The 21,259-nt window shown below is 38.6% G+C and overlaps 1 protein-coding gene across 1 annotated transcript; it reads right to left on the bottom strand.

The window, feature by feature from the left end:
* Positions 1 to 9,971: 9,971 nt before the first annotated feature.
* On the bottom strand, positions 9,972 to 13,344 carry LOC130134465 (GDT1-like protein 5). The gene is made up of 12 exons (XM_056320034.1): positions 12,698 to 13,344; positions 12,518 to 12,586; positions 11,926 to 11,985; positions 11,766 to 11,813; positions 11,589 to 11,680; positions 11,403 to 11,439; positions 11,258 to 11,305; positions 11,024 to 11,092; positions 10,833 to 10,877; positions 10,624 to 10,685; positions 10,310 to 10,382; positions 9,972 to 10,211 (listed from the first exon to the last, which is right to left on the bottom strand). The coding sequence occupies exons 1-12, from the start codon at positions 12,713 to 12,715 to the stop codon at positions 10,146 to 10,148; spliced, it is 687 nt and encodes a 228-aa protein (XP_056176009.1). The 5' UTR covers positions 12,716 to 13,344; the 3' UTR covers positions 9,972 to 10,145.
* Positions 13,345 to 21,259: the final 7,915 nt, after the last annotated feature.

Genomic DNA, 21,259 nt, shown 5'->3' with positions numbered 1-21,259 from the left:
ACAGGCTGGTTTTGGCTTTAGGTTGTATTGGTTTAATGAAAAGTAATATATACATTTACCTTTACCAAAAAATACAACTTGATAAGCATAAGCCAACTATTGGACACAGGTTTCAGAATCAACTTTCAAGAAAATACATGCTTAGGAATAAGCAAAGATTCTTCTTCACAGGAAGAAGACATGGCAATATTTATCTTCTAGATGTAAATCCTAACTCCACTCATTGCTTGATCTCAATCAAAGAGGATGAAGATCTATGGCACAGAAGATTGGAGCATATTAGTATGAAACAAATATCAAAAATCTCAAACAAGAAATTGGTTTGAGGTCTGCCAGATTTGAAGTACAAGAAAACAGAGTTATGCAATGCCTGCACTCTAGGAAAATAAGTAAGAAGTTCTTTTAAGTCTATACATCATGTTTCCACTAATCATGCTTTGCAGCTTCTACATATGGATCTTTTTGGACCAACCAGAACACAAAGTATTGGTGGTAAGAAATATTGTTTAGTTATTGTTGATGATTTCACAAGATTTACATGGGTGTTCTTTCTTGCTCATAAAAATGAAGCATTTTCATATTTTTCAAGATTTGCAAAAAGAGTTTAGAATGAAAAGGGTTATACCATTTCCAGCATTAAAACTGATCATGGGGGAGAATTTGAAAATCAAAGTTTTTCAGATTTTTGTGAGGAAAATGGCTTTCAACATAATTTTTCTACTCCTTATACACCAGAACAAAATAGTGTTGTGGAAAGGAAAAATCGTTCTTTGCAAGAAATGGCAAGAACTCTTTTGATTGAAAGCAAGATTCCTTTTCATTTTTTAGCAGAAGCAGTTTTTACAGCTTGTTCTATCATTAATAGAGTTTTTCTTAGGCCCATTCTTGACAAAACCCCCTATGAGCTTTATAAAGGTAGAAAATCCAGTATTTCATATTTTCGTGTATTTGGTTGTAAATGCTTTATATTCAAAAATCCAAATGACCACTCTAGTAAGTTTGATGAGAAAGCAGATGAAGGATTTTTCCTTGGATATTCTACTACAAGTAAAGCATACAGAGTCTTCAACGAGAATTCTCAGCCTATGAAAGAAACAATAAATGTGAGGTTTGATGAAAATGTTTAGACTCACAAAGATGAATCTGAACCATCTCCCAATATTCAAGAGTTATCTGAAGCTCAACAAAAATCTCCAAAGATCGTTGAATCTGTAGAAGAAGGAAAAGAAGGTTTAATCTAGACTCAATCAGAACCTTTAGAATATGATGATATTCAGAAGGAGAGATTCGACAGAAACTGGAAACATAAATCCAGTCATCCGAAGAACCTCATCATTGGAGAAATAGAAGATGACATCAAGACTAGATCTAAACACAAGGAAAACATCAGCAACTTGGCGTTGATATCAGAAATAGAACCAAAAGAAATTGGTGAAGCATTATCAGATGAAAGCTGGATCGAAGCTATGCAGGAGGAACTTCAGCAGTTCAGAATCAATAAAGTATGGGAACTTGTGCCAAGACCCAAAAATCATCCAGTAATTAGAACAAAATGGGTATTTAGAAACAAACTGGATGACAAAGGGAAAGTCACAAGAAACAAAGCAAGACTTGCAGCAAAAGGCTACTCACAAGAAGAAGGCATAGATTATGATGAAACCTATGCACCGGTTGCCAGGTTAGAAGCCATTAGGCTACTTTTAGCTTATGCTTGTTTCTATAACTTTAAATTGTTTCAGATGGACGTGAAAAATGCTTTCCTGAATGGCTATATCAAAGAAGAAGTATATGTGGAACAACCACCTGGTTTTGAAGAACCAAGAAAGACTGATCAAGTTTACAAACTCAAAAAGGCTCTTTATGGTCTAAAACAAGCACCTCGTGCTTGGTATAAGAGGTTAAGTAACTTCCTTCTGCAAAATGACTTCACCAAAGGTAAGGTTGATACAACTTTATTCATTAAGAGAAAAGGTAAGGAATTTTTACTTGTTCAAATTTATATTGATGATATCATTTTTGGATCATCTAACGAACTGCTTTGCAAAGAATTTTATAAGAATATGCAGAATGAGTTCGAGATGAGTATGATAGGTGAATTAACATTCTTTCTCGGCTTACAAGTGAAACAAACCAAAGATGGTACATTCATTTGCCAGGAGAAGTATGCAAAGGAGATTGTCAAGAAGTTTGGATTGCAGAGCTGCAAGAAAACAGACATTCCTATGTCTCATTCATCCAAACTGGACAAAGATGAAAGTGGTAAAAAGGTTGATCAGAAGGTGTATAGAAGCATGATAGGATCATTGTTATATCTTACTGCGTCTCGACCTGACATATTATTTAGTGTCTGTATGTGTGCAAGATTTCAATCTAACCCAAAGGAATCACATCTCTCTGCAGTTAAAAGGATAATCAAATACATTGGAACTTATCCAATGTTAGGTCTTTGGTATTCCAAAGAATCAGATTTTACTCTTACTGGTTATTCTGATGCTGATTTAGCTGGCTGTAAAGTGGACAGGAAAAGTACCACAGGGACATGCCAATTACTTGGAAATATGTTAGTAACCTGGTACTTAAAGAAACAGGGCACAGTTGCGCTTTCTACAGCAGAAGCAGAATATGTGGCCTTGGGAAGTTGTTGTGCTCAAATTCTGTTGATGAAACAACAACTGCAAGATTTTGGATTCAACGAATCAAATGTTCCAATCAATTGTGACAATACTAGTGCTATCAATTTGACCAAAAATCCAATTCTCCATTCACGAGCCAAGCACATTGAAATCAAGCATCACTTCATCAGAGATCATGTTCAGAACGGTGATGTGAATATTCAATTCATTGATTCTAAAAATCAATTAGCTGATATATTCACGAAACCTTTAGATAAGTCTTCATTTGAATATATTAGAAATAAACTATGCATTACTTACCCATTTTCTTGAAGTATTTGTTAGACATGAATTTTTCAGACTCAAATAATCTCCGTCTGAATGTCCATTTCAGACTCAAATGAAAGGTACGCCTTAATTCAAATTTTGGCGGGTATATTTTTTTGGCATTTCTGGCAGGATATTTTGGTACATGTTACTTTTGGAAGCAAATCAGGTATGTACTCTAATATTATCTGATTGATTGAGTGTGCTTGAAATATTTTTTTTCTAAAATTCCTAAATAATAGAATCACTTTTTGTAATTTCTAAAAAAGGTTTTTCTTTCTAAAAACCGTTCTCTTCTTTTTATAAAACCCTAACAGTACGAACCCATTCGCTCCCGACTCACACCTCCTCGGAACATACTCCTTTTCCTTCCTCTTCTTCTCAAAAATCAAACCTTTTTGTTCCAAGGATTCTCGCACGATCACAATGCCTTTCAAAAGACGTTCATCACGGATTCTCAACAGACACTCAAAGTATTCAAGACCAGCAGAATACATGGAAGTCACCGATTCGTTAGAAATAGAATCGGAGAAGCAGACTTTTTCGAAAGCCACTCCTCAAGCATCTTCTCCAAAAACTACTGGTAAAACAAACTTTTTCTTTAAAGATCTAAACCTCGTTTGGAAGACTTACCAAAGGTTGAAAAAGGGTAATGCTTCAGAATCTGTCTTACATGCCTGTTTAAAAGACAATGGCTTTAGATCAGAGGTACAACTTGTGGAAACATATTCTTCGCTTCAGTCTGCTATTAGTCACTCTAGAAAGAATGTATCTACTTCTGAACGAAAGGGGAGTATATCTGAAAAAGGAAAAGAAAAGGTGGGAGAATCTTCTCAAAGGAAATCTGATGTCACAAGCCGTAAGTCACGGAGCCGAGATTCTAACATTACGAGAATAAAGGTGGATGATGACGCCCAGCTTGTTAATAATTTTGAGAAGAAGATGGGAATTGCTTCTGGAGTGAAAGGAAAAGGAAATCTCTTTAGGAATCATCTGCACAGTGAGTTTTACAAAATCTTGTTGTCAAGAGGAATCATGAACCATCGTAGTGTTGATTTTAACTTTCTGGAAAAGATTGGCATTTTCGTTAAACATTATTTTGACAGATTGGAAATGACTAAATTCTGCCTTCAATCTACACACATGTATGCAGAAGTGACAGCATATTTGTACTCAAATTTGTCAATTTTGTCTCCTGATTGCATTCAATTTACTGTTGGGGATAAGGACTATACTCTGATTGCTGATCAATTGGGTGCTATCATTGGAGTTAAACACCGTCAGTTTATCCCTATTGAGGTCAGTGCAGAAGAAGCTTCTAAAGCCGCTTCAGAAAATCCAAATTTTTCCATAGGATCAAAAAGGTTCATTACTTATCCAGACTTGACAAAGAAAATAGTGATCTTACGTAAGATCATTATCAACTGCTTACGGCCCAAAGCATCATCCAAAACAGATTTGTCTAAATTTGAAGTCAAGCTTATTTGGGCAATTCTGAATGAAGTTCCATTCTCTCTTCCGCACATCATTATTCTTCATATGTACAGAACTTTACTGAAGGACAAGGGTCAACTCCCTTATGGTGCATTAATCTCCAGGATTTTTGTTTATTTGCACATTCCTGTTCCTGATGAGTTGTGCAAGACTTTTGTTCCTTTAATGTTTGTTGGAGAGAAAATGCTGGCTAAGATGAATTTCAAGCAGTTTGCTGTCAGAAAGGATAGAGAGATTTCAGGACGTAGACCCGAAGAAAACCTTGGAGATAAGTCCGAAGCACCATCTACTAGAAGAAGAGAAGCAAGGGAGAAAGAAGAAAGAAGCAAAGGGAAAGAGAAAGCCAGGGAAGAGATCATCTCAACAAGTCCTGTACAAGTGTACAGAAAGCGTAGAAGACTTATCCTCAGGGATGAAGAGGATGCATCAGAAAGTCTTGACTTAGGACAAATTGCTAATCAGGAACATGTTGAGAAAGAACAAGTGTCTTCAGAACCTGCTGCTAACGTTTCAGAACCAGAACCTGAGGAATCAAGCTTAAGACAACAGGCACTAAGCATAATTCCTATGGTGACCAAAGAAGGTCCATCTTCACAACAACACCCTGATCAAATGATGACAGAAGATATTGCTGCAGAATATGCAGGTAATCAGGGGGAGATTCCGACCACAAGAGTAGGTGAATTTGAACATTCTGCATCTGAACATGTCCAGGGATAATCATCAGAAGACAGGCCAATACTTCAACTTCTGCTCAAAATTAAAGACAAGCAGTCAATTCTGGAAGAAGATATGAAGAATCTTAAGATCCTTGTTGAGGACCACAGTAAAAATCTTCGTCTTCAAGCAGAACAAGATAAAACAGATCTTGAAAAGGCCATTACTCAATGTTCCACCAATCTGGAGCAAGCTATTGGTCAATGTTCTCTCCAAATTGATGACACTGTTCAAATCCTGGAAAATTTTCAACTCGTTCGCACACCTTCTAAAAAATAGTCTGCTCTATCTCCCTATTGCTTAAAACTTTATTTTCAGATGTTTAACTTAAACTATTACCTTCATTTAGTTTGATCTGTGTAACTGACATTTATCTATTTTTTATCATTAATTATCTATTTTTTGCTGCTGACAAAAAGGGGGAGAATATACATTGTTGAGGGATGCATGATATCTTTATGCAAACATAATACAAATAGGGATGCATGAACAAGTTATTGGAAAGCAGATTATTGGATGGACTTGAAGAAAAGGACACAGATCTTATATTTTGCACTTACATTTATTTGTACCTTATGCGCTTAAAAGTTATTTTATTCTCAAATCTTATCAAATTTTTTTTTGATCTGCATGGAAGTTTTGTCACCATAAAAAAGGAGGAGATTGTTGAGGAAACTTCCTGATTTTGTAGTTGACAAAACTATTCATGATTAACTTGTAAATCTGATATGTACTCTGAAGTATTTTGATCTAGGTAAATATATTCTGGAAGAGGTAACTTTAATACTTCAAGAGAATTTAGCTTTCTGGACGCTCAGACTCTACGAGGTTCAGAAGGAAAACTTCAGACTCTACAAGTTTCAGAACGAGAAGTTCATACCTTACTGATATATACACTTAGAAGTTATCTTAAAGTGTCAGAGAACTTCAGACTCTTTGTGAAGGACTCGTAATTTACTAAAGACCTACGCTGACTCAGGTTCTGAATGTAAAGTAAGAACCAGAAATTCTTCAGACTCAGAATTTATTCAGAACGAAACATAACAGCTGGTGATCTGGCTTTGATTTCACAAAAGGAAAGTTTTGATTGACTCAATCTCAACCTAATTGATTGACAATCAAACATTATGACAAGTATGCATTACAACGGATAAAGCTCTACTTATGGAAACTAAGATTCTGATTGTGTGGACGACCAGAATCAACGAAATTCAAATTTTGTCAACCAACGGCCATTCAATCCATTTTATACAAATCTGTCCAAGATGAAGATTGGAAGATGATCCTCTGAAGACTGTCCAACGGCTGGTTTGGAAGTGGAGGAGTATAAAAGGAGATCTACGATGAGCAGAAAGTGTAGTACGAAATCGAGAATCAACAAGTCCAAAGTCTAAGCATACTCCGATCCTTTCTCTTGTCTTTCTTGAGCTAAATATTAAGATCTTGAGGGATACTTTGTAAGAGTGACTGTGTGAGATAGAGAGTCCTATCATACACAAGAGTGCTGTCACTCAGAATATGTAATTCCTCTTGATTACATAGTGAAATCCAACCAGTAGGCTGTCAGCGTGGGAGAGTGGACATAGGCTTGCTATAAGCCGAACCACTATAAACTTGTGTGCAGTTTTTCTATCCCTTATCTCTTACTTTACATACTGCACATCAAGAGCACTGTCTATATAAACTGTTTTGAATCGGAATTTTATTCAGACTCAACTGTGATCAACCATTTCCGCTATAAATTGATCAAAATTGTTTAAGATCACCTATTCACCCCCCCCCCCCCTCCCTTCTATGTGATCCTTGCTAGCTACATCACATTCTTACATTCCTCGTACACAAATATTTTCATCTAAATATTGCCAAAAATCACAATAATTAAAAAAAGTTGCAAAAAATTTGCGCGGCACAATGGTGAAAACAGTGTCGAAATCCGATGTCAGAGTACCAGCACGAGCCGCTCAAAGTTATTGTCTTCACGGCGGATGCAAAATTCACAAATTTTCAAAATTCCCATTTTGAGTTACTAATTTTAAGGACTCAATTCTCCCTCCGCATATAACCAAATCACGCGACTTTTGTGTTACTAAAAAGATCTCATCCAATACTATATGTTGGCGACAAGTATAGACCCTAAAACGTATCCAGACAGATTGCATTTTTGCAAGGAAGTCACCCATTCAACAACCTGCCACTACAACATTGTATGGTACTACCTGTCAAAAGGACTTGCCAGAATCTTGCACCATCAAGTCCTATTGATCCACGGTGAAGGGAAATATTCTTCGAGTGTAATTCATACTTTCCTCTGACAGGAAGACACGGGGGTCGCGCTCCTCTTTGTCCTCTTGTCTATCACAAGAAGGACAATATCCAGACGGTAACGGACACTCTCCGACGAGACTCGGACCTCTGGTGACTGCCTCCTCTTTGCCATCTTGCCTCTCTCTTCGTTTTTGTGAGAGAATATGCAACATCCTCTCCTCCCTTTTGTTTTCCAAACTTTTCCCTCTTTTCTTTTATTTCCTTCCTTTGTATTGAGATATTAAAATTTTGGGATAAGTACACTAAAAGTCCTAAAACTTGTCACGAAAGTGCAATTGAGTCGTAAAACTTTCAAAAAATACAATCAAGTTCTAAAACTTATCATGAAAGTGCAATCGAGTTCTCAAACTTTTAAAAAGTGCAATGAAGTCCTAAAACCTATCACAAAAGTGCAATTGAGTCATAAAACTTTCAAAATGAATAATCAATTTAAGGACTTGATTGGTCCAATTTGATAAATTTTAGATATTTATTGCACTTTTTGAAAGTTCTGGACTCAATTGCATTTTTGGGACAAGTTGTAAGACTTCCAATACACTTTTCCCTAAAATTTTATATTCTAAACTCAACAACATGAGTAAAAACGGCATAATTCAAGAGATTATTCATTTCAAATTAAGTAGAAACCAACCACCGCTTTGTATTCTTTCATTGATAATTGCGGTTAATAATAGAACAAACAAATTGTTAATGTATAAACATTTAATCTCCATTAAAGTAAATAAATAACTCTTATATAACTGCAAAATGTATTGACATTGTCATTTTGGGATGACAACACATACTCATATTTGTCAAGAGAAATAGTTTTATATATCACACGAGTTAAAAGTGTTCTCTAAGATTTAAAGTTGCTTACTATTTCAATAAAATATATGTGAATTAAGTACAAATATTCACGCACTTCTCGATTCTGTACATTGCTTGTACGATTGTTGTAGAAGTAAAGAACGAAGATTAACAAAGATAAAAATAAAAAAAAATTAGATGACTCACAAAAGCATAGATTAAACACTTATCTAATGATAATAGTGTCCAAGACAAGACACTCGACTAATTAGGGAAATATTACCCAACCAGTCTCAAACTTATTGTACAATTAACAATTCAGTCTTAAACTTTCCAATCTGACCAATATGGTCCTAAACTTTTACGCAAAATTTTAATATAGTTCTCTAACCAATTGCCATTGGAAAGCTCTAACGAGGCAATCCACAAGTTGTCCATGTTAGGGTGCCATGTAGAACGGTAGACGGTGACTGGATGTCACATCAACAATATCCGACAGCAATTAACCAGAAGGACAACATTGGAATTTTGGCGCAAAAGTCTAGAACTACAATAGCAAGATTCAAAAGTTCATAACTGAATTGGCATCCATACAATAAATTTAGGACATATTGGGTAATTACCCCTCCAATTAGTATAGAAATATTCATGTAAACATGTATGTTTCATGTTGTTCCTACCTTTAGCTTTGTGTTACTTCAAGCATAGGAGAGGTCTCCTACTGTCTCCTGCCATAGGAGGAATTGGTTAGAAAACTCTTTGGGGAGTTCAAGCACCAAATTCTTCCTAGTCCATTGTCCCAATCCTTTGATTGCCTGTGCTGTTGCTTTTTATTGCATACATAAGGATGATTGCTTACTTGCGAAGTAGATTAACCAAATGCAAATAGAGCGAGCTCCTTGGTTTTGGAACGTTGCACACTCGAATCAGTTAGCATATCATTCATGGGCGGGGATAATACACGTTATATGATCTTTGAGCAAGAGTCATCAGCTCGTGACAATAAGTTATAGTATGTTTATAGATCATGGAGACTAGCATAATCAATGATTCAAATGGATCCGATATATGTACTATGTAGATTGTGCAATATTTTTTCGACCTCTAGAATATGTTGATAGTTTGTTTGTAACATAAATAAAAATGAGTCTTCTCCCACATAGAAAAGATGTGAGTGTGTGGGCCAATATATAAGTGTGAAAGTCTTCTGATCTAATAATTGAAGACCATGGGCCAAGCAGGTTAGACCTTATCTTGAGTAGACCAAAATCGGCACTGATCATCGGTTGTTTTTACTACCTGTTATTTTTACTACCAGAATATGCACCTAAGTGAATGGGATTCGTTGGTGCAATGCCAGAATTTACCTGAGAACGGAAGCCTAAAGAGGGAATGTTTAATGCATGCAAGACACGCGTCTAGAATCATTGCAGCCGTGCCACCTTTGTCGTCTGCTACATACTACTGAGTTGTCTGTTTTCTCTTTTGGACGGAAGAACCAAAACAAAGAAGGGGAAAATTGGAACGTCCATTGATCAGCTCCAATTTCTCTGTCTCATAGTTGAGCTTGAGCTTCGCAAATGGCCAAAGGTAGAGGCCTGATGGGCCCTCTTTTGGTGGTGAATCTGGTGGTGTTTCTCATCATTCTGGGGCTCGCTGGTTGCTCTATCGACAAGTACATCAACGGCGAACAGACCCATCCTCGTATATGGAAAGGTCGTTGTGAAATACAAACTATTAAGTAACGAGTTTGAAACATGTCGACAAGTAGTCAAAAACATAAGAATGCTCGGAGAAAAATAACTGAGGTATCAGAGCTAGAGCAGTCTCAACTAACGGGAAGCAGCAGCATAGACATACAAACAAGAGAGAAATCCACAATTAGGATGGTGAAAGAAGGGATTGGACCCCAAACACTAGGAAGAGAATTCCACCTAGGACGGTCACCTGCACCAACAATCAAAAAGGTGAATGGATTGAGGACCACATAGAAGAAAGAAACGAATGTGTGAGCTGAGCTAAGTAGCAAAGATAAGGGGAATTACCAGCCTCTCTGATATCTTAGAAGCCAGGCTCTTTCCCCCTATAACAGCAGCAACTGTGCACAACACTTGCCCCCTGAAAAAATGACGAAAAAATTAAGCAGTAGGATCTGTCCTAGAGTGATGCTTGTATTCTCTGGTGGAAGAATTTCAATGTAGGCGGTGAAGAGAACAAATCAAGCTGCTCAAACAGCGGTCATGGTGACAAGATGTTAGTGACTATTATCAGAATTGCATTGTTTTGCACCAACACGAAATACTCAGTAGTTGCCAGATCAAATCCATGATTAGGTTAATCTATGTACAATTATACTTACACTATTCCACCGAGCACTACTCCCAAAGTGTCTTCATCAGCTGCCAAGCCGATTGTTGCTAGCTGCAGTATTTTACAGTTTTCAGATTGTTAAGCAGAGTGAATACTCTCAAAGATGTTTCTTGATTCCAAATTGTTATGCAGATCCCATAAGTTCAGAATTAGATGAGCACTACTTTGCGTAATTTACTCTGGCAGGCACTTTTTTACCTGGCTTTTGTCGCCCCATTCACCGAAGAAGGTGAGCGAGAATGCCTGCAGAGCAAATATCCTGAGTTAGGCTGGGTCTCAACATGTAGGTTTCGTGGAACCCAACCACAAAGTTCAATCTATTTTCATTTAGAAATAGCATTTCTCTGGAGAAAGGTGAAGTTGTGTTCAGCATGGGATAAAGGAATCACCTTAAGAAAGACAGGTGAGAAGAAGTAGGTGAGGAATGGCTTCTGTTTCTTCTTCAAGTTATCATCAGCCTGAGAAAAAAGAAAACGCGCGCCCAAAGAGTGTGATGAAGATGATCAGTTGAAACATTGGAAGCAGAAGTATGATCATTTCTTCAGTAAATTGGAGCAATGCCTGCACTTAAATAGACGGATATCAAAGTAGGTTAAGTTAAAGAATAAGAGCAAGGAGTCCACCTGAGAAGCTGCTTTTGATTTTTCAGAACTTGCCTTCAAATCCTTTTCCTGATAAACGCCAGAAACATGCAGGTCAATGATGATGCCTTTCTTTAAAAACAGCTTAAGGAGAGAGAGAGACAGAGAGAGAGAGAGGAACACTGACCAATTCCTTTTCTACTTCCTCCAATTCTTCATTATCACTGCCAAAAGAAAAGTAGTTTGCATAAAATAAAAGATTTACATTGATGCTACAACAACTAAACCCACCCTGCATTTTGTGATGGGAAGGGAAGGACAATAAAAGAGAGAAAAAGGCTTGAAAAGAAAATAAAAAGAGGAAAAAAATTACTCATCATCCTCTGTGAATCCTTCCCAGAGAGACCGGAGACCAAACAGGAAAAACAGGAACGTGGTCACATGATGTGACCATTCCTTTGAGAGCTGCTCGGTCAACAAAGTTAATAGATACCAACACATCTAATGAACTATGAATCAGTGAGAACTGAGAAGTGATTGTAATGCTGACCAGATTTGGAGCAGCCCAGCCAAGCAAAGCTGAGATCACTGTCATTGCCTAAATTTCGATCACAATAGCAAAATAGAAAGTTCAAGCGTTTACTTTGTAAATGAAATTATAGTGAAGAAATGGAACATAAAATGAGAAGTATGAGAAAGAATATGCTTACAGTTACTGAAACTAGGCATCCTAGCAAAACACTCTTCCTTGGATATCGCATTGCCAGAATCTAAAGAAGGCAGAGAAAAAACGGTGTTAACCTTACAAATGAACCGTGCATTCATGTCTGGTCTATTTCTGATTCAGTTTATAATAGCATGGAACCAGAGTCTATAGCACAGACATTAACCAAATGTCTGTGACAGAGTAGCTTCAACTTCTTATAACCAGACTGCAGCTGCCGATGTGAATTGTCAATGACTATTTGAGATGCATGACCGGGATTTCCCAAGATAGCATATAGTCGACATGACAACGGTGTCAATGCATCATGTATTGATGATCAACATGGGTTGAGTGCTAATATAGATATCATTTGTCGTATTAATAGTTCAGTCTTTTTTTTCATGTGAACTGCGTTGCATTTGCAGGATATTACCTTTTCTATTGAACTATGTATGCATCAGCGTGCCATTGTGCTCGGGAAATGCCATCGTAGAACTTGATCAAGATCAAGAGAACACTTGTAGATTCTACTATTTCATGAAAGAACAAGTTCCGGGTATTGGGGCAAGAAAACGAAATGAAATGCGAGGGCTTACAGCGGCAACGCAGAATGTCCGGTCGCCAACCTCGGAGAGCATATTCATGGCGAGTGACTTGGTGAAACCCTGAATCAGACAGCAGAAAGCCAAACATAAGTCACATCACATGCCAAGAACCGAACGAAAAGAAACTCCAAACACAGATATGAATCCAGAGAGTTCGATAAAAACTTGTACTATTATTAGAGAGGTCATTTTTTTTCTCAGCAACAGAAAAAGAGCTCTTAGCAGCAGCAACCCACAGAGAGAGAGAGAGAGAGAGCTTTGAAGAGAAATGAGCTACAAGAACTGTGAGTTATATTTGATTTCTAGTGAAGTTGTTAGAAGCTTCACGTTCTGTATGTCAACGCAAAGCTTTTCCCCGGAAGAGCTGAGCTGACCCTGTCATATAAAATAAAAGTTGTACAGCTTTGGTCGGCTTGCTTATTTCCTTTTCTAATCTTCTTGGCGATTGATTGGCTTCTCTACGTGTTACAGAGCGATGCATAAAATCTTGATGAGTAGAACGGTAGCTAAGTAGGAGAGATCATGGAGCGAAGGAATGAGCGAGGACGTTGTCATGTGAGGAAGGCGTTTTAGCACGAGAAATTATGGAGTGATGGAATAAGCGAGGACTTTGTCATGTGAGGAAGGCATTTGTTCGTCATCCCAACTCGCCCCAACACTTGTTTGTCTCCTCCCAAATAGATTAATCAGTTAATTATTAACTAATATAGAGAAATTAGGCTCCAAGTTTCGAGATTAACTTACCCGGCGACTTTAATTCCTCTTTTTTGACATAGGTTCGTGAGCTCGAGACAGATTCCATTCATTAATTCCTCTTATTTGACACAAGTTCGTGCACGCGAGACAGATTCCATGCATCTTGTTTCGATCTGTAAGACATATTGGGTGGACCGCCCAAGATGGGCCAAACCCGACCTGTGAGCCACAAGGGCCCATGAGGTAGTTATTTGTCTATCTATAATAGAAGGCACCCCTTGGAAAACAGACGTGATTTTAACATATGCAAACACACTCCTTCGATACAACGTATTCTCTGCTTTTGCTTTGGAACGCACGCGAGTACGAAAGACATTCGAAGAACTCTCAAGCGCAAAGTGGCACTTAATCTGTGACAATACCGGGTATGTTCGTTGTGTGATATACCTGTACAATCGGTGATACAAGTTGATGGTCCTCGAGCACGTTTTCCGCATTGATCGAATTCGTTCCGAATATGTTTCGAACGCAACGATCGGGGATTATGTTTTCCCAACATTGGTATCAGAGCCCGTTTACTTGTTTCCCGATCATGCATATGTATCGTCTGAAGTGTATACTGCTTGTTTTTTCGTTTTGGCCTCGTTTTTGTTCGTTTTCTTCGCGTCGCCGAACTGTTCATGCATGTTTCGATTTTTGTATTTTGTAAAAACTTGAATTTTATTGCATAAATAGAAAGTACTCGTCGAGACGAGCAAAATGAGGGGCGGCACGTCGCCGGAGGAGGCCGCACGCGCCCTCACGCGCCTCCAAGGGACTTGGGCGCGACGGCGCGTAAGGACCACGCGCGGCCGTGTGAAACGGCGCGTCGGTCGCCACTAACCGCCGACGATGACGTCAGCGTGACGTCATCGGGAGCGGACCGTGACCCGGCCCGTTGACCCAGACGCGGTTGAACGTTGACCCGACCCGGTTGACCGTTGACTGGTCAACGGTCGGACCGGTCGAACCGGACCGGTTCAAACCGGCAGAATGACCCAGTTATTTCTTTCGGCCCATTCGAGCTCATTTGAACTCTGATTTGGGCGTTCTTGGTATCGACGTGCTCGTATCGGAATGCTCTACGTTATGATGTATACATATTACATTTTTGCTGCACTTATGAATGTGAAAATGCACGATAAACCCTATGTACACGTACTTAGGGGTATATTCTTTGGCATTTTCTCTAGTATTTTTCTATAGTTTTTTGAAATACAAGTGCTAGATCATATGTATATGAATAAACATTCCTTATCTTAATGTATCATGGATTATAAGTAATCCTTCGTTCTGCATTCGTTGCAGGAACAATGGTACATTTGAGACGCACTCCGATAATCCCCAGAACGGCAGCTCAAAAGGAGAAGCTTGAGAACTTAAGAGTCAAGCTAGCTCTTTATCGATGGGACGCCAAAGATGATATGATGACACACATCATCAAAGTCAACAAAATGATACAGGATATCATTTGGAACGGTTTTGTAATGCCGGAATATGTAATGGTCGGAGCCCTAAAATGCACTATTCCTGAGGAGTTGGGAAGAATGCTTGATGAGGTTAGAGAAACCTTAAAGCGTCCAAGCTATAAGATGCTTATGGAGAATTTTCTGCAACAATATATAAGGGTCGGGGCAAGGAGAACATCAACCCTTGCATTGAATGGGTCTCGGCGCAAACCATGGCCCGGATCTAAGGGTTTTCCGGGAGCCTCTGTTTATGTTCCAAAGAAAATAAAACTTTCTAAAGAATTTTATGAGTCATTTCCTGTCTATGTGTTGGATTGGTACACTTGATATTGTTCTTTTAGGATTTGGAATCAATTCTGTATATGTTTCAAGTTGATATTACATGTTCTTAAATATTTGTGAATGTGTTATGATATATATATGGCTATGAATTTTTGGTGATTTCTCATTTTATATTGCCATATTATGTGTTATGTTATATGTGGGAAGTTCTTAAAAGTTTGAATAACTTTTGAAGAACCAATTTCTTTACATAAATGATTATGTTAATGGTAATTTCAAATTAGGTTTGTTAGACGATGATTGGGAACATAGTGAACTTTCGACTCTAAGGCCTTTTGTGAAACTATTCATTAATATGATTAGTTTATGTAATCATGATGCTGATGAAGCATTTAGATAGGCTTTAATAACTCGTGCGTATGTGTCTGAAATGTTCAGATACGATGGCTTTAGCAACTAAGAATATAGTGGCTGAACTTAATAAGGGAGAAAAATTGAATGGTGACAATTATGAGATTTGGAGTCTCAAGATTCAATATGTGCTGGAAGAGCAAGAGGCACTCGAAACTCTTAACCAGATTATGGAAGAACCTGAGGATGGGACAACTGCCCAACACAAGAGGGACAAAGATGCCTTTGCTGTTTGGAAAAGAAAGAACTCTCTTGCTCGCATTACGTTGCTAAGCAGCATGGACAATGACATCATGCAAGAGTTCGGACGTTTCCAGAGCGCCAAAGACATGTGGGCTGCACTGGCATCAAGATTTGATCGAACTTCTGTGACCAAACTAAGACAACTCACTATCCGTTTCGACTCATACAAGATGTCTCATGGAAAGACCATGAAACAACATTTGAGGCAGATGTCGAATATGATTAGTGAGCTAAAGGATGCCGGGCACATACTCACCGATGAACAAGCGGTGCGGGCGAGAATCCGCTCTTTGCCTCAAAGCCGGGAGCACATGAAGATCCATTTGACCCACAATGAGGGTATCAAGACCTTCGAGGATGCTATGAGGCATCTTGAGCTGGAAGAGGATCGCCTCATGGCGGCTAAGCCAGAAACTGATATTTACTTTGCTGGTTCTAGCTCGCATGGAGTTTCGAGCTCCAAGAGGAAGCACCCTGCTGGGTCAAAGAAGTGGAAAGGCAAAGGGCCAAGTCCTTCAGGGAAGAAGCCGAGGCTTAACCAACGGGAGAAAGGAAAGCGTCCTTTCAAGAAGAACATTTCAAGAGTGAAATGTTTCAACTGTGGCAAGAAGGGTCACTTTGCTCGCGACTGTGGCGAGCCAAAGAAGGTAGAAACCCTTAGCATTCATGAAAATGCTACTTATGTGTCTAGTTCAGTGTTTCTAACCGAATCTAATCCTTTGTGGACTGTAGACTCGGGAGCCACAGACCATGTAGCGAAGGACAGAGAAGCTTTCTTGGAGTTCCGACGAGTTCCACAAGGAACGAAGTGGATATACGTGGGGAACAATTCAAGAGTGGAGGTCAGAGGCATTGGCACCTGTCAACTACTTATGCGCGGTGGACGCACATTGTTCCTACATGATGTGCTATTTGCTCCAGAGATTCGTCGGAACTTAGTTTCAGTGTTGGTTTTAGTTAGACTTGGTTTTAATGTAAACTTCCATAACAATGGTGTAGACTTGTCTTTAGGTACAAGTTATTATGGTTCCGGATATTTCTTAGATGGTTTCATTGTATTAGATGTTGACTATTGTGAAGTTAATGTTAGTTATTTACATCATCTGATTCTTATGAGAATGATGTGAACGTGTGGCATGCTAGACTTGGTCATATTGGCCAACAAAGAATGAATAGATTGGCTAAAGATGGCTTATTGGGCAATATTAAAAATGTTGATTTGCCCATATGTGAGCATTGCCTAGAAGGAAAAACAACACGGAAACCATTTGGAAAAGGAACAAGAGCTGAAATTCCTTTGCAATTAATCCATACTGACATCTGTGGTCCAATGAATGTAAAAGCAAGGCACGGGTCTGTTTATTTCATCACATTCATTGACGATTATACTCGATTCGGACATGTCGATTTGATTTCTCATAAGTCCGAAGCTTTAAATTGATTTAAAAGATTTATGAGCTTAGTGGAAAATCAATTAGACAAGAAAATAAAAGCATTAAGATCCGATCGAGGTCGAGAATATCTGTCTGATCAGTTCAGAAATTTATGTGATGAAAAGGGAATAGAAAGACAACTGACTATTCCATATACTCCTCAACAAAATGGTGTTGCGGAAAGGAGAAACAGAACCTTAATGGAAATGGTTAGATCAATGATGGCACAAGCTAACTTGCCCATCACCTTTTGGGATGATGCTTTGTTGACTGCTGCCTACATACTTAACCGTGTGCCTTCTAAATCAGTTGCTTCTACTCCATATGAGTTATGGACAAGCAGAAAGCCTGATTTAAGCTTTCTAAAACCTTGGGGTTGTGCTGCCTATACTCGTGAGTCTTCTCACAAGTATGGAAAATTAGGCCCAAGAGGCAAAAATAGTATTTTTATAAGATACTCAAAGCACTCAAAAGGATATGTATTCATAGGTGAGCAAGAAAGCGGAAGTATTACTGAATTTGAATCACGAGATGTCACATTCTTAGAGAATGAATTTCCTAAAAAGGGCGAAGTAGGTGGTGATTACTCACTATACGAATATGTGGATCGTGATAGTGAAGTTAGTGGGAGCATTGTGACAAATGAAGAGTTGAATGCAACCCAGTCTCAATTGCAACCACTTAAAGAGACGACACCACCATTATCTCATTCGAGTGGGAGCGCAATGGAACGTGGTGAATCATCAGGAGTACAGCATTCCATACGACAGTCAAGTCGTAATAGGATTCCCCGTCGACGTTTTGACATTGAAGGAGAAGCTTTCATGATCGCCCCACAAGATGAAGATGAGCCGAAGAATGTGAACGATGCTCTAAAGTGCCCTGATAAGGAAGAATGGATACATGCAATGGAAGAGGAAATGGAGTCATTAAGATCAAACCAAGTTTGGGAATTGGTTGACCTTCCAAAAGGACGCAAAGCCATTGGGAACAAGTGGGTTCTCAAAATAAAGCGTAAGGCTGATGGCTCAATAGAGAGGTATAAGGCTCGCCTTGTGGCGAAAGGATATAATCAACAGGAAGGAGTTGACTTTGCAGAAACTTTTTCTCCTGTGGTTAGATTTACCTCTATTCGCCTTATTCTGGCAATAGTAGCTAGTATGGATCTGGAATTACATCAAATGGATGTAAAGACTGCATTCCTCAATGGAGAATTAGAGGAAGAAATTTATATGGAACAACCTGTTGGTTTCATTCAAAAGGCCAGGAGCACAAAGTGTGTCGACTATTGAGGTCGATCTATGGCCTTAAGCAGTCTTCGAGACAATGGTATATACGTTTTCACAATGCCATAATGGCATATGATTTTGTAATGATTAGTGAAGACAATTGTGTATATATCAAAAGATCCAAAGATCAATTTGTGATCTTGTCATGATATGTTGATGATATACTAATTGCCGGAAGCAGTATGGAGTTGGTTAATACAGTCAAGAATTGGTTATCTTCTAATTTTGAGATGAAAGATATGGGTGAAGCTGCATACATTCTTGGAATTAAGATTTCAAGAGATCGCTCAAAGAAATCCCTATCCCTTTCACAAGAGACGTATGTGAATAAAATCCTTGAGCGATTTCGTATGCAAGACTGTAAACCAATAGATACTCTTATTGCAAAGGGCGAAGCATTAAGCGACAGAATGTGTCCTAAGACTTCACAAGAAAAGGAGCAAATGGAACAAGTTCCATATGCTAGTGCTATCGGAAGCTTGATGTACGCTATGATGTGTACAAGACCTGATATTTGTTATGCAGTTGGAATGGTAAGTAGATACCAATCTAATCCAGGTCAAGCACATTGGATCGCCGTCAAAAGAATCCTGAGATATCTAAAGGGAAGTGCCGACTATGCGCTGACTTATCAAGGAAGTGATCTACACCTTAAAGGCTATACTGATGCTGGCTGGGGAGGAGATTTAAAAGAAAGGAAATCTACTTCTGGATACGTGTTCTTACTGAATAATGGCGCCATATCTTGGAGCAGTAAGAAGCAACAGTGTGTAGCCTTATCTACAATGGAAGCCGAGTTCGTGGCTCTATCAGCAGCGGCACAAGAAGCTGTTTGGCTTAGAAGATTTTTGGATCACTTAGGTGTTACTGAGAATGCTGCAAACCCAGTATTGGTCTATTGTGATAGCCAAGCAGCAATAGCGTACACTAAGTATCCCAAGTACCATGGAAAGACCAAACATATAGATATCAAGTATAACTATGTCAAAGACATGATTGCACGAAAGGAAGTGAACGTGAAGTACATATCTACACAAAGGATGATAGCAGATCCTATGACGAAGCCGATTCCTAGAGAAGTTTTCTATGGTCATGTGAGATATCTAGGACTGTGTAGAATATGATGTACTGAATATTGTAATTTTCCCAGAATGTTCACTATTAATGAAGTTTGTTATTATCAAAGCCTATAAGCTTGTATGACGTTTGTGAATGTCGATGCTGAGTGCATTATATTGAAAAGGTATGTCGGACAGATGAGAGATTAGCCCACTCACACGGGTAATCGCCTCTACTCACTTTGTGATGAATAGAGATGAGACAGTTTTAAGCTTGTTATCTAGGTGATAATTGAGAGCTCAAGCTTGAAGCATGGACGTCGCCTTAACAGAATGTTAAGATGAGGACATATAGATTATTATGTCCGAAAGTGAAATGACCCACATATTTCACTTTACCTGTCTTTAATGCCAGATGTGAGTTCTGATAGATGCTTATGAATAGAGTAGATTTGTGAACTCAAGTTAGACATTGAGTATGTCTAAACTATCATATGTACGGTATTGAGAGTAAAGACATACGCTCTATGGGAAAAGGAGAGAATACCGTAATACGTATTTCATATTACGTATGCATGGGACGACCGATAAGAGTTGACAAAAAGTTATGATCTCAACTTTTAAGTCGTGTGAGACTCTTGAGGAAAATAGTTTTTCTCAATTAAAGTGCCCTCACGACTCTTACTTATTCTCAAAATTTCTATTCAGTGTTTGTTATCTTAGGATGTTGCCGATGATCATGATAATTCGGTCTAACGGGGCATTTCTAGAAAAACGAGTTGGACTGAAATGGAGAAGTTTAAGGAAAGAGGAAGATCAATTTGATTTATGATGTCACATTCTATATTTGTATTCACAGGTCGACCAATTATGATTTTGAGTAAATCATAATTGTGAATACAATATACGAGATACTAAAAGAGATTAAAAGAGATGAAAATTGTGACTGATTGATCTAGGGAACTGCATACTAATTCTACTCTGGATAATGCCCAATTTGAGCTGTTATATATTCCTAATAGATGTATAACAACGAGCTCTCGGAGTACGCTGGTCGCACGGATTATTTGCCAATATGAACTTTGCAAGGAAGAGAGTTGTGTTTAGCCCATCGTGGGCGAGTGGGAGATGTAAGACATATTGGGTGGACCGCCCAAGATGGGCCAAACCCGGCCCGTGAGCCACAAGGGCCTATGAGGTAGTTATTTGTCTATCTATAATAGAAGGCACCCCTTGGAAAACAGACGTGATTTTAACATATGCAAACACACTCCTTCGATACAACGTATTCTCTGCTTTTGCTTCGGAACGCACGCGAGTACGAAAGACATTCGAAGAACTCTCAAGCGCAAAGTGGCACTTAATCTGTGACAATACCGGGTATGTTCGTTGTGTGATATACCTGTACGATCGGTGATACAAGTTGATGGTCCTCGGGCACGTTTTCCGCATTGATCGAATTCGTTCCGAATATGTTTCGAACGCAACGAACGGGGATTATGTTTTCCCAACACGATCGATTAGTGCGGCCGAGATGGAGCAAGCTCCCGCTTTCATGATCGGTTAATCGGTACTTTGCTGTGGTCGTCGTATTGATTCCGAGTAGTGATTAATCCTTAGATATGGCCCGATTCTTGAGCTGATCAGCTTGATTTTGCGGTTGGAACTCAACAACTCTAGATGGTAAGTTCTAATTAGGTGATTCAAGAAGACTCAAAATATGATACTTGTGACTTCACATTCCATATTTATTCAAGATTGATTTCTACATGATCTGACAAGAAGATCCTAATTTAAGGGTTTCGATCATTTG

Source organism: Syzygium oleosum, unplaced genomic scaffold, assembly GCF_021117445.2.
Source record: "Syzygium oleosum isolate NSW1041296 unplaced genomic scaffold, Sole_v2.1 Sole_v2.19, whole genome shotgun sequence".
Classification (NCBI taxonomy): Eukaryota; Viridiplantae; Streptophyta; class Magnoliopsida; order Myrtales; family Myrtaceae; genus Syzygium; species Syzygium oleosum.
This window is presented reverse-complemented; position numbering and strand designations above follow the sequence as displayed.

Coding starts and splice junctions, on each gene's coding strand:
- LOC130134465 (XM_056320034.1), bottom strand. Junction 11,093..11,257: donor AATCAAAAGCAGCTTCTCAG/GTGGACTCCTTG, acceptor CTTTTTTCTCAG/GCTGATGATAACTTGAAGAA. Junction 10,686..10,832: donor AATGGGGCGACAAAAGCCAG/GTAAAAAAGTGC, acceptor AAAATACTGCAG/CTAGCAACAATCGGCTTGGC.